This window comes from Pempheris klunzingeri, chromosome 1 (assembly GCF_042242105.1).
Source record: "Pempheris klunzingeri isolate RE-2024b chromosome 1, fPemKlu1.hap1, whole genome shotgun sequence".
NCBI classification, from domain to species: Eukaryota; Metazoa; Chordata; class Actinopteri; order Acropomatiformes; family Pempheridae; genus Pempheris; species Pempheris klunzingeri.
This window is the reverse complement of record NC_092012.1, coordinates 13,628,764-13,643,149: the sequence shown is the minus strand read 5'-3', so window position 1 is coordinate 13,643,149 and position 14,386 is coordinate 13,628,764. Positions and strand designations below refer to the sequence as shown.

Sequence of the window (14,386 nt, the reverse complement as noted above, 5' to 3'; positions counted from 1 at the left end):
TGATCTTGAGATTTGAGGTATTGACCGATCAGTTGTGCCACCAACATATTTATTTCAAAATAATGGATAACTTATTTAAGGAGAGCGATCTTGTTTTCAGTGGTGTCATTTATAAAATCCTTCCCTGTGATATTTTATTCAGTAAAACTTCAAACTTAACCAAGATCTGACTGGTGTGATTTGTATCGTATAATATGGCACAAGGCAGTCACAACATCAGTATGATTTAAGTTATTGTTTAATTAGAAACAGAGGCTGATCTGTTCTGTCTTCTGTTGAGCTTTAATCATAGATTTCACAAAAAAAAATCAACTGTTGGTCACAGAGCAGTTAATATCTATAATCAATATAAAATCAATTAATAAAATGAACATAGGATATTGATAGTTATTAGTGCATATTTGTTTATGCTATACTTTTTACTAGTAGGGGTGTTAAATAACTCGTGAGACGGGTCTAAAGTGTATCACTGGTATTATCAAACAGACACCTCCCATCTACACTGTGTCATCTGACTCATGACACCTCCATAAGTCTCAACGGTAGATTCTGATCTCCATCAGACCCACTACACACTAATCATACACTGCACCTACACTTGGGCTTGAATATAGCTCAAAACAACTCATGCCATCTTTACTCGGAGTCCATCTGCAGTCAGCATTTGTAAAACTGATGACACACTCTTTGCATCCAAACTAACGCACACACTTTTCCAGGATTGCTTTTTTTGGGCAAATTCTGCTCCCAAGTAGGATCCATCGTGCTATTTAGCAATTCAAAGTTATTGGTTTAAAACTGCTTCACAATAGCCAAGTCTATCAAGCGGAGTAATTGTTTGCCTAAACGTGTACTACTCATATCATCCTTCATCAAAAACTGATAATACATTCATAAAAAGACATTTGGACTCCCATTATACGGTTATTAATATACTAAAGCTAAACTGTATTGTAACAAGCAGTGAGGAAAACAAGCAGAACCAGAAAACACATGAGCTATGTCTTTAAACCGACGGCGATCAAAACTCTCGACGACAGCATATCGGTAGAACATGCTGAAAGAGACGTGACAGAAATTCATAGTTATTTTCATAGTTTGCAGTTTATTCCATTACAGGCAGGGCAGTGAGGGGGAGGGATTAAATACATTCTCATTGTGGGGCAGGGAAAGAGGGGAAGCAAACCAGGTAAACATGGACAAGACATAGTTGAATTATTCCTCTTTTAATATAGACCAATTTGTAAATCTGCCAATGGTTTGAATAAATAACTTTCAGATGAAATATCTTTTTTTCCTATACGTCAATACTGATATCTTATAATATAGTCATTATCTCCTTATTGTTATATAGTTGTTTTCTACACGACTCTATTGGAATTCATCTCTTTTTTTAGACATCTGCATAAATAATTACACATAGAAGATGGTGCTGTACACATCATGGTGGAAAGTATTATAGTGCTTTCTTCTAGCAGTATTTAGTGTATGACAGGCTGCAAGCAAAGCTACTGAAAGTAGGAAATTGCTGGCCCAACCTTAGTGTATCTTGTAGAGACTACTGGGACTAGCAGCATGATTCGAGTAGTGTCAGACTGTAAACTGGCTGTAAATGTCTGCTGTGAGTAACCACAGCAAATCTTATTCCAAATAGAGAGACTGTGCAGGTCACTATGGTGACTCCGGGCTTGACGGTGGCGCTGCACCAAAAGGTCACTGTAAGCAGGCTGTCACTCTGCAGCGTGTCTCACCACGATGAAACATTGGTAAAAAGAGTATATTGTTACCATGCTATGGCATAATGTCAAATACTTTTCCACTCGGACAGAAAAAAAGCTGAAATATATAACTCCTTACATTTGGGAAAGTCTAAAAAGTTCTCCACACTGTCCCAAAAACTGAGATAAAAACCACTGACATCAAACCAATCTGTTGCAAGAGCATTAAGGATAATAATACCATCAAATATAGCAAGAAAAGTGATAACAACATTAATGGTAATAAATAATGCAATTTGTGAGCCACCTGTTATACCCAGAGTGATATGGAGGATTGTATGCCACTTACAGTATTTAGAATCACGTGATGTTCCAGCTCATTTATTCATTCAGTCCAACCTCAAGGATGTTTGAGATGAACCACATTAAAGGGAAGCAAACACCTTGACATCCAAGATAACCGAGAGCACCGAGAGAACAAGAGAAACGATATCCTGGGACACTTTTAGGATCCACAATTTGGTCCCGTCTGGTGATCTGGGCATTTAAGCAGCCTCTCAAAAGGTTTCGGTTTACACGTACTATAATTTCTGATAATGTTAAGAGCTTATTTACTGTGACGTAATGACAAGACTTGTTCTATACCAGCCATGCTACTCTGAAATGCATAAAGCATGCAGACCCTGACCTGGGCACATTGCTAAGAGCTCTCCAAAGAGAAAGGTGCAGTAGTTATGAGACTAGGACAACTATTAGCAAGTTCATTATTGGTTCAAACCCAAGGTACAGAGGTTGTGTATTCGAGATGAAAGCCATGGCAGTGTTTTAAGGTCAGGATGGCATCTTTTCTGTGGTGTTGCTGTGTAACAGTCTATATAGGAACCAACAGAATGGCTAGGGAGGGAGATAATGAACTGAGCTTGTGTTTAAATAAAGCAATATCCATATACATATACAAAATTACATCTCATAAATACATTTGGCAATATAATGTATTAAATTTTTTGGCAAGGAGGGGCGGGGTAAATTGAGCAATCTGATGTGTGCAAGAGCTTCCAAATGTCAATCTAAGTGGCTTATTGACAATTGCTCTTTAAAAAATAAAGGAAAAAAAAAAAAAAAAAAAAAAAAAAAAAAACTTCATGCACTATAAAGACTCAACCAAAAGACTCCAAAAAAACATCCATAGGCGTCTGTAATAACTTTGTCACAATCACTAAAATTTTAAGACACATGAATTCTCACCAATGTAACACACTTACTCTCTTTCTCAAAGTCAATTCTTTATAGACCTGAGGAACATTTCACCTCTCACCTCTATGGACAGACGAATATGTCCATCTTCACATTCCTAATTTTAAAAAATAAAATGAAATATAATAAAATAAAAGCTGGAGCTGCTGAGGGTGCAGGAAGTTGTACAGTACATCAACCCAGATGATGTGCCTATGCTAACCTCTTCTACAGTGTTAGTTTTTGAATCCCTGCTCTGTTCTCCCTTTGATTTTGTTAAGTCAGGGAATTGATGCTGACGCGTCCCTGTGAAGGTGAGACGACGTTGTTTTGGAATGGCATTGTGAAGCTACAGTTATTTATATTCACCCAAAAGCAGTACAGCCCCCTGGCATGCAGAGAGAGGTATCTTTTTTTTTTTTCTTAGTCTTTGCAATAGTGTGAAAATGCTATAAACAGCGTTCAAAGGAGACACCTGAAGAATGGAAATAGTTGTGAGTTGGTCTATCAAGTTCTGTCATTGGATCTCTGATGAGTGACTGCATTCCATCGCATGCATGTACTGTGATATGTTTTAAAATCTGGATGACTGCACCTCTCAATTTCGAGCAACGGACATTGGAGTCTTGGGAGCACACTACACCATAGATGATAGTGTGTTCTCTTCGGGACAGTGGCAAGGGGTAGATGTTCGTAGGGAATGTATGGCCGGCAGGGCACCCTCACCGGGGGAAAGGTCGTTGAGCTCCTCAGACGACGAGAGAGGGAAGGAGGGCGACAAAGAGATGCCTGAAGAGGGGTCAGCGGATCCCGCAAAAGTGCGTGGGGGCTTGGGGACCAGGTTAGGCTCCATTGTTGCTCTGGCAAGAAGCTGCTTGTCATCCAACTGCTGTCCATCTCCGAGACACTCGCCCTGCCCAAAGGAGCCCCGGCCTGACTCTGACTCCCCGTCGGACAGCTCCAGAGGTGGTGAGCTGCTGCCGTCCAATCTGAATAGAGAGTCTAAGTACTGGGCGAACTCCAACACTGCCTGGCTGGGGTTTCCGTTGGATAGTTGGGGTGGAGGAGTTGAGGCTGCCGGTCTTGTCTCTGCACTTAATTGGTTCTCTGCTGTGTCCAGCTCCCAATCTTCCTTTTTTCTATCCATTGGTCTTGAACAAATTTGTGGGCTGAGAGGAGCGTTAGGAGTGCTCCCTGGGCTGTAGACACCAGGCATCTCTTCGTGATCCCCATCAGGAAGCATTTTTGGGTTGGCGTTCAGCTCTGGCTTGAAAGGCTGAGCCAAGGCGCTCTGGTTTGGCAGAGCTGGGGAATGGTGTCCACTGTAGCGAGGTGTGGCAGGAGACAGCCGCATGGGGTAATCCGGGGTGGATCTGGATTCCAGTGGAGTAAAGAAGGGCCCAACCTCACCCAGGTGCTCTGGCGTTGCCTGGCAGAGGCAGTCAGCCGCCAGTAGTTCAGTGCGAGAGCTGAGAGACGGGTTCTCCTCTGGGATCGGGGCATCCAAAGGGAACGGAAGGCTGCTCAGCATTGGAGAACCCCTCAGCGCAGCTGAGGAGCGTCGGGAATCTAGACTATAGAGGGATTCGGCGTCTGAGAGACTCTCCATGACAGCAAGTGGTGCTTTGCGGTCCCTCAGCTCCACTGCAAGGCGCTCCCGTGCTCCGCGCAGCACAACAGGCACTGGAGGAGGAGGGCACTCAGAGAAACCATCCAGAGATATCTCAGACTGGGCACATGAACTAGAGGAGAGGAGAGGAAGGGGTTGGAGAGCAGAGACAGGGACAGGGAGGGAGAGGGGATCCAAATCACAGACATGAAAAATGGGTCAAAACAACTAACGGACGTTTAAAGTAGGGAAAAATGGTGAAGTGTTAGTATTCAAACCATGTCTAGATTCTACAAACTACGAGAACACCAGCAAAACATTACAAAGATGGAAGAAAGAACAGAGAAACAAAGAGACTGGGAGCCTAGAAGTGTATCCTAGTGGCATATGTTCTCTTGTATTAGCATCTAATACAGGAGAAGTAACACCATAATTCAACCATCACTACCAGAAATTCACACTGACTTTGGACAGGGGTTAAACCAGAGAGGACGAGGTGGGAACTGAATACTACCATACGTTGCAACCGCTCTGTGGTCAGACAGCGTGCATGCGTGCATGAAAGAAGGGAGGACATTATGAAGATTGTGTATTAGCATGCTTTGCTTACCGTAACAATGGTTTTTGTCTTGTTTTTTAAACCAAACAGAACAGACAGAAATAATGATTTTGAGAAAACAATAAAGTAGCAGTTAGTAGCAGTAGTATTGTTTAGTGCTGGCTAGATAGTTATATCAAAATCAGGCATGTCCCCATGATTATCCTTACAGTTTAGGAGGATGTTTGCTCCATTACATATGAAGTTAGAGGGGAAACTGAATATACAAAGGATCAAACAGACTGTTTTATATTTTCTTTTAGGCTTCAACACACCCACAATGGTGCCTGGTGTACTAACCGAACACTACTGTTCCTGCGGTGGTGGGTTGTAGGCGTCGGCTGCTGAGAAGTTGTTGATGCATCCATGAAAATGGACTCTGGGTTCAAGTCCACTTCTGTGGGGCTCACCATGATCTTGGCTGCTGATAGCAAAGCGGTTTTCCCTTTGTTGTAGTTCTCCAGCACCTGTCACAAGCAAAAAGATACATAGACACGTGACTTGACAGAGAAAAGTACAACAGGAGCAAGGAGGGTGTGCACTGGGGTTAAGAATCCACATGAACAGAATAATAACTGCATATGTAAAGATACACGAGCTCGGCCTATCCTATTCCTTCTGCAGTAAAACAATAGTCTTTGCTTTGAATTTTGCAGACTAAATAAACAAATAACCTGACTGATTAATTCTATTTCAATTTTCTTTCTACTGTGTGCTCAAAAAACTGGATGCAGAGACATCTCATTTCTTTCTTCATAAAATATGACAGCAGGAAGGATGAAAAAGCAAAAGAGTTAGAAGGTTCAAGTAGATCAATGTATAATTCACTAAACATCAACGGTTAGGAAATGTATCAACAAACAGACACCCTTGTACTTGAATACTTGTGAGGACCCCTCGTTAATATTATGCATTCCCAGGGCCCTACGTTATTAAACAATAAGTAAATGCACAACCCCAACCTTTACCATAACATTAACCCAATTCTAACCTTAACCTTGAAACCCATCTTTTGAAGTTAAGGCCATAATGTTCTGACTTCCCAAACATTGCCTCACTCTGTTGGTTAAAAATTTGTGGTCCTCACTATGTAGCAAGTACAAGTACATGCACACACACAGTTTTTAATCCATGGACACTTGTGTCATTTATCAGGAACAAGATCACAAATGTATTTGAATCAACTTTAGTAAAGCTATAATTGTTTCAATAGTTTCAATGACATAAGCCAAGAAACCACTACATCTATATTCAACTGAAGATATGATTACATCTTTTATTTAAGTGTTAAAAAGCAGAGTGTAGTTCATATAAATGTAAGTGCAATCTAAAAGGTGAGCTTACACCTACACTAACTGACATTAAACACCCACAACGGACTCATGATGCCTGAGCAAGAACTACACAAAACCTACAGTATGATAAGGAGTAGTAAACCATAAGCCAATTGTACATATAAAACATTCAAGAAAACCCGGTCCCACAAAACGTTACCAGCGTTGACAATTAAAAATGTGAGCACACAAACACTAACAGCAAGTCACATCAACACACAATTACATATATATGGTTAATTTTAATGAGTTAAAACACTTGGTGGAAGCACATTGTTGTATAAAAACAAATGGGACTGTAAGAGAACATGAAAACACATTAAAAAAAAAACATACAATCCATGTGACAACTGAATGTAAAATGACTAAACTAAATGGAAATGAATATGAACAGACTGACAATCTTAAGAACACAGGTTAAGTAAGCTTAAAATGACATTAAACATGTTTATCATGTTTGGGTTATGCAGATGCGTATGGATCACAAATGAAAACATGGCAATGTTACATGGGTGAGTGACCAGTGATACATGATGATAAGACTGCTGCAAGTGGTAAACTACAGCAAATGTTTGGCACCAGCAATATCAAACTTATCACCTGCAGTTGTAAGCATGACACACAAAAAGGACCGCAAAAACAAAAGAATCAAACATGAGACTGCAGACTCTGTTCCCAGAGAGAGCTTTATACTTGGAGTTTTGTATTATGATGTACTACAAGCCCTACAGCCTTAGCTTCATACGACATATATAATTTATGAAAGCAATCTATGAAGCATTATGCAAGGCAATGCACAGCGGAGGACATTAAAATATAATTCCAGTTTTCAGAGTCTTGTTAATGAAAGGCCTCCACTGTACCGAGAGGAAATTTTAATTTTTTTTTTACACTCAGTGAGCAGCAATTTTAGAGTGGATCTGGGCAGAGTACTCCGTATTCCATATTTGTTACACATTTGTTCCCCCTTGCTACTCCATCTGCTGCTGATGAGTAATTGACAATTCCTTGAAGGGATTATGATTGAGGAAACGCTGAATGTGCTTTCAAAATGCAAAAAAGGGAAAAGATATGCAGAGAGGAGAGCGGCAGCTACTGAAAACCCCAGCCAAGAGGGAAGAAAGAGCAGTTAATGTGGAAGAAATTAGGTTACCATGGAAACTTTGAGAGTACAAAGAAAACTTGTTAGCTCGAGGAACAGGGTTAGCAAGTTCATGTCAAAGCACTTGACCAAATGTACCATGGCTGTGAGAGGAATGGAGAAAAAAAAAAATGAAGGGTTGATATGAGGAAAGCTGGATGATGAAGTTCATTAACGAGAGATAGAGAGCAGGTGGGTTTGGACTCATCATGCAGGGTTACTGGTTTATTCTCTGCTAAGGTTTAAAAGGGACCACATATTCTCATACTGTTACATGCACCATTAACCTGTGATGTATTCCAAGAGCTATTAAGCCATTTACCACATCACTTTGTTTTGCACACACATCTATTGCCTCAACCTGCTTAGTCAATGCTTTGCATTTTTTCACATTGTCCTCATCCTTACTTTTCCCGGAACGCCTTTCAGAGGCATCCAGGAGAAGCTGCCTGGACTTGTTGCACCCAGGGAGCAGTTATGTGTGCAAGTGGAAAGGGCAATAATGCTAGTAGGAAGTTTTACAGCAAGAGAGAGTTTTGCCGTGTTCCCTCAACTGCTATACTGGTTGAGATGCTTTTCATCCCATTCTGTTGTTTTAGTGGAGGAAATGGGAGGCTCCCTCCACCTCCTCTATGGTGACTTTTATTCATGAACTGTACAAAAGAATTGGATGTAGCTGAAAAGTGAATCCAATGCATTGAAGTAAAGTGCTTTAAACCAGCATTCTTTCTAATGGCCAGCAGGGGGCGACTCTGCTGGTTGCAAAGAGAAATCAAAATGTATGGAAGTCTATGAGAGAATGACCCTACCTCTCACTTGCTTTATTACCTCAGTTAAGGCATTTTGAATGAGTTTATGGTCTCAATCGCTCGTTTCAAGTCTTCTTTAATACATCATGATGTTCATTTAGTACATTTTGGTCTCATTTAGAGGAAAAGAGACAACAAAGTGGGTATGCTTTACAGCTGGGCTACCTTGTGACTAGCCAATCAGAGGCGGCCCTCGTGGAATGAACGTCACTTCTGGCTCCAAAAAACACCAAGATGGCGACGGCCATGAAATCGTAATGGCTATGCCCATGAAGCCACACTAGAGGCTTCAAAGCAGTTGCTCACAAACCAATGGGTGGCATCACAGTGGCTTCGTCCACTTCTTATATACAGTCTATGCTTTTATTTAAATGGTTTCAAGAGGACCGACATCAGATCCTGTTTTACATCAGGCAAAATACTGAACTACTGAACTTGCACAAGGGCATGACATCACATTATCTTCTGACTATTTTCACAGTACTAATTATACAAGTGACAGTTTTTTAGTGTTTCATTGTACATTATTCCTACTTTTTAGGCCAATGAAAGTAAAGTTTAATACTGGGTGTCAAAGTCTACACAAGAGAATCAGAGCTGTTTGGTACTTGTAAACTAGAGACCTCATCTTTTAGCAATGAGCTTTGGTATCTCACTATTTTGACAGGAGGACTTTCTACATGACTACAGCTAGACTCATCAGATTGGATATCAGAAAGACGAGTGGCAATCACATCTGCACAAGTTTGAGAGTTGGGTGGTTCTGGGGTTTGTGGTGGAATGCATGAATCATCTTCAACCGAGAGCACTCCTGAGGGAGAGTTGGAAAGACTGTTATAAAGTGGGGGAGCAGACACCAAGCATGGCTGTGAGGTAGAAGTACAGTCTGATAGAGGAGGGGGAGGTAGAACAGACTCAGCATCTGAAAAAGAGGGAGAAGCAATGACAGTCAGAGGGACAGACATAGCCTCAGTCTCTGCGAGGGAGGCGGTGCAAGACAGGTCTTTGTGGGTGGGAGAGGAGGAATCAGATGGAAGAACACAAGAGTTTAATTCGGTACTGGAGGTAGGTTGATTGACTTCCAGGTCCTCTGCTTCCGAGTTTTCCTGCTCGGGCAGGGGACAAAATGGTTCCAGAACCTGCAGAAACACCAGAGGTATCACACTACAGCCCAGGCACAGCAGACCTAAACACACATACTCATTTCATACGCATAAAACACACATACAGAAATTTAAAAAACATCCATCAACAGACATAGTGGCACAGTGCTGAGCCATGAAAACGAATGCAAAACTTACAAATTCAGCCACAAGGCAGTGCAATCCCCAAAGTGGATCCATCACATGCAAACATACACATTAATACCCTGTAATCTCAATGCTTGTGAATCATACACTTGAAAAGACCAGAGGACACCATGAAACCACCCAGAAGTGAACCGTTCCCATGCTTTAAAACTGGAGCAATGTGAAGAAAACAAAGACGGTAAGTTAAAGGTTAATGACAGGTTACATGCATAAATTGACCAAACACAGTTCTCAGATTCAATCTTCCAACTCTCTCAAAAAGATCTTTAACTGAAGGGGCACACCACTGCATTTTAAAAATCAAAGTTTTTCCTGTGTTGTTACAATTATGTGTTTATTAACAAAACAATGAAATAAATCACTTCAGTGTCTTTTGATTGCTATAATGTTCAGTCATGAGATGGGTAGCTTTAGAGCCCAGAGAGACAATAATGCATGCGGCTAGAACCACTGGATGTTGTAGTTCTTATTATAAATTTTAACCAACATAAGTGAATCAGTGTATTAAATTTGGAGTCTCTTTAAATGATGACTGATTTAAAATGATGCTCTAGGCAAACTTATCTGCCTCTATAGCTACTGTCATTTTCTGTAGGCACTGGAATCCATCACAGCAGAACATCAGCAATTATGATGTAAAATCTACAAACTAACAAAGAAAAGCCCTGACTTCAGAAATATTATATTGCAACTAAAACCAGTGGTTCTCTCGCTTTGGTCTAAAGATTTTTTATGTTTATGTTTTATGCCACACAGTGCAACATGTGGTTTTTAAAAAGTGGTATCTCCCTTTATGAACAATTGTTAAATATATTTGTGAATGCACCTGCATTTTTATAGTTAGGAGGAAAGTCATACATACTTATCAATTCAGTTATCCAGGAACAAGATTTGAAAGCCATTTCAGCACTATTTAAAATCCCCCCACCAACCCCAACAAATCTATCGGCATACACACAGATATAAAACAGACCTTGTTTAGACCCTCCATCACCATGTGGGGCATGTGCTCATTAAGCATGGCAGGTGATATGATGACCTCATCAAAGGCCTTGTTGTCTCCCCACAGAGCTGAGTAGGTTGGCTCCTCCTGGCCACAGCTACAGAGAGGGAGATAGAAAGCCTGTCAATCATGGTGAAAGTCCACACACGTGCTGATTTAGCCACAGTCTGCCAAACTATCCTTCAATTACAGTGCTGTGCATGTGCTAGAAGCTTAACGCAGGCCATCACACCACTGAGTAAAATATTCTGTAACAGACTTTAGATATGAGCTCATAATAGAAACCAGAAACGTTGGAACAAAAAGCTCTCTAGCTGCATATAGCTAACGATAGAGTGAGTGCTGTATAGTAAGAAGAGGAAGAAGGATAGGGCTGAACAGGAGGTATCCAGTAGCTCTATTGCAGTGTTCTTTTTATTGCTATTATTAGACATAACACATATGGGGTTATCACTGTGAGGATAACCTGGCAAAACCACTACTGTGGTTTTTCACCAGCCTGCAGAGGGTAGTTAAAGATTGTAAGGCTACAGCACTGCAGTAGCAGGGAACTAATACACGCCCGAGGTCAGACTGTTGCTCCATAGACTTGAGTTAATCTGCTTCCAGTGGTGGTCTACAATACAACCATCAGAAGCCAGAAAACGCTTAAACCGAACCAGACAGCGACCTCTAAATTGACGTGTGAATGAAGATTAAAAAAAATATATATAATTTTTTCCAGATCTTTGACAGACTCTTTTATCTCCTTTGAGATATAGAGTGACATCCACCTGTTATTCATAAAATGTACTAAAATGTATTCTGGCTGAGGATTTATGCCCATCTGATGCAGGTCATGCATGTTTGATACTAATGTCTGACAGAATCAGTACCAAATTGTAATATCTCTGTTGTCCATCTCTATATCTCTGTCTAACATGACCGATTTATATTTCTCCTTTAAATACATTTCAATTCTGTACAAAATTGGAAAACACAACAACCTGCTATGAAACAGCAGGTGCAATAGACAGCAAGAAAATGTATACATAAGAAAATATATGATACACAGCACAGCAGCAAATTGCCAGATGACACACTGTAAACACACACTGTCACAGGTATGCGGCGTATACCTTCTCCCACTGTTCTTGTTCTATGTCACAGGTGTGAAACAAATCTAAGATTTGCTTTGAGGTTACTGTGTCCACGCATCAGTTATACAACCACTTGACCATTTGTGAGCTGGAGTTGTGTGGTGAAAATGTGCATTTAGGACAAAGATGAGCTTTAAGAGCCAATACCACTCAACCGATGACTGATCTCACTTCTGAAAGCTTCAGCAAACACACAGTGAAACTCTAACAGTAAAAAGGACAACATTGAGGGATTTGATGGTTATAATCTACCCTAAGCTTTCAGATCAGTTGTCTCACCATGTCTCGGGAGGATGGTTGTGCACCACATGGATGATCCTGCCAGGAGGGTAGAGAGGGGTGGAGGCTGAAAGGGCAATGCTGAGGTCACTGGGGTGGAGCCACAGGCGACTGCTGGGGGGTGCTGCTGGCTGAGACTGAGGATCATCATCCTCTAGTGGAAGCTCTGATTTTGGGATGCATTTGGTGCCTCCCGCAATGATCCTCCACTGTAGCAAAAAAAAATGCGTTTTTAGTTATGCTTCATAGCGTCTGAATCTAAATGCATCGTCTGTATATTGTATATTTTTTTCTGCCGCAGCCAGGGCTTAACTAAACGATGCTTTAATTACAGCAGACATACTGTAACTGCAGTGTTGACAGAGGTTGTTTGTAAGCCTGCAGTTTATTCTAATCAGCCAAATCAGAACCTGGAAAATGAGGAAGTGTAATGCTACTGGGTTTGTGTAGTGGATTATGATTTAATCATTCATTAGTATATATGCATTACAGATATGTTTCTTGCCCACAAAGCATTCCCCCAAATCATTGCGAGACAGCATGGGATGTATAATCTGTCGCTTCTCCCATCTTTCTTTCTGATGTTATCATAATACACAGGGTCTATAAGTCTATCTTCTACAGAGATAAAGTCACCTTTGGCTTGTTACTTTTCTGTAAGACTTCCAGAAGGTGGCGTCGGAAACCCTCCAGTTGTGACAGGCCAAGTCTAGAGAGAGATTAGCAGCACAAATGTCTATTATAATCATAAAAATAATACTGCAGCAAAGTGAAGTTAACCACTGGATATAGTAGAAGAGATACCTTGGCACCAGGTCTTTTCCTAATACCACAGATGTGACAAACTCTTTGGAGTACTCCATGGCATCCTCGCTGGGTAAATAAAAAGAAAAAAACTGTTACATTGTGTGAACAGGAGAGTAAAGGGCGTGAGAGGAAAAAGAAGCCATTGGAAACAAATAATGGTGCGTGATAGACTGTACACTATTCTACAACAGATATTTAGGGAACACATTTATCTGACCATACTGCCAAGAGGTGATACAAAGGTGGAAATAATTGGACACAAAAATATGCAAAAGCAAAGGATTAAAACAAGGTCAGAAACCACAGAAGCATCCTTGCAGAAGAACTCTCCCTTCCCATTTGCATATGTTTCACAACATAAACAGGTGCAAACAAAACAACTTCACAATTTTCATGTTTGAGTTGCCAGTGAACAGATTGCCAAGAAAGGGCATCAAGTGTCAGACTTTGAATAAGGACATGATCGCGGATGTGAGGATTATGGGTTTAAGCGTTGCCACATTTTGAATGGGGCAACCAAGAGTGTATAATGAATGTACCCGAACACACACTTTTGCTATTGTGCAAAGGCTCTTGATTGATGTAAATGGGAGACTTTGGGTAGCTCACGCCAAAACAATCTACAGCACAAGAATAAACAGCACAGTGCGATCATGGTGCGACAAAGATTTCGGTACAAACAAAGCTTCTCCCTTCTTTTTTTCATGGTATATAACTATTGATTACAGGAAACAGGTTGCCTGGTCTGATGAATCTGGGTAACAGAGATATCTCTACGACACACTCACCATGTGGTCTAAACAAGACATGCAGGACCCATCATGCAGTGTTACAATTGTACGGTCCAACGGGGTAATGTAATGGCTAATTAGAGGCATTCATATGGCATTCAGAGGGGCCATTAATACCATGTTGAAGTTTTGATACCAGATTATATCTTTAAAAGTCTGACAAATTACCTTGCTTTGACTTCAATGAATCACCAAAGGTGCTCTACAGCAGTTAGTAATCTCTTGGTACAGACACTCTTCCATTATGATTTGCATGGCAAACACAGGTAACACTGCAGCCAGCTGTATGGCAGGGTGTTAGATAGTGCTCAAGTATAGACAGACAACACACTAATGAACTCTGGAAAAAGTGTTTGAGACATGTATTTTTGGTGCAGTGGTTCAGTCTCCTTTACTTTACAATGCCCTGGTTTTTCATATGATGTATTTAACAACAATTCTGTATGACGCTTAAGGATATCACAATATCCTGACTAATGGAATGGGTACAAAGTCACGTCTGTAATCGTTTCAAATAAATAAATAAATACGTTTTAGCTCTGTGGCACAGCTCCCATTCTCAGCGTAAAACGATTAAATGATGCACACACATTCTGTAATTGCAGCATTAAAATT

The 14,386-nt window shown here is 40.7% G+C and overlaps 1 protein-coding gene across 1 annotated transcript in view; it reads right to left on the bottom strand.

The window, feature by feature from the left end:
• Positions 1–1,085: 1,085 nt before the first annotated feature.
• Positions 1,086–14,386, bottom strand: part of dagla (diacylglycerol lipase, alpha) — a 37,473-nt gene continuing 24,172 nt past the window's right edge. The window contains exons 15-20 of the mRNA XM_070833438.1: positions 12,978–13,046; positions 12,810–12,882; positions 12,174–12,382; positions 10,726–10,852; positions 5,459–5,625; positions 1,086–4,693 (exon numbers count right to left, since the gene is read on the bottom strand). Of these exons, the coding sequence (XP_070689539.1) occupies positions 3,589–4,693; positions 5,459–5,625; positions 10,726–10,852; positions 12,174–12,382; positions 12,810–12,882; positions 12,978–13,046 (1,750 nt within the window). The 3' untranslated portion in view covers positions 1,086–3,588. The remainder of the gene's footprint in view (positions 4,694–5,458; positions 5,626–10,725; positions 10,853–12,173; positions 12,383–12,809; positions 12,883–12,977; positions 13,047–14,386) is intronic.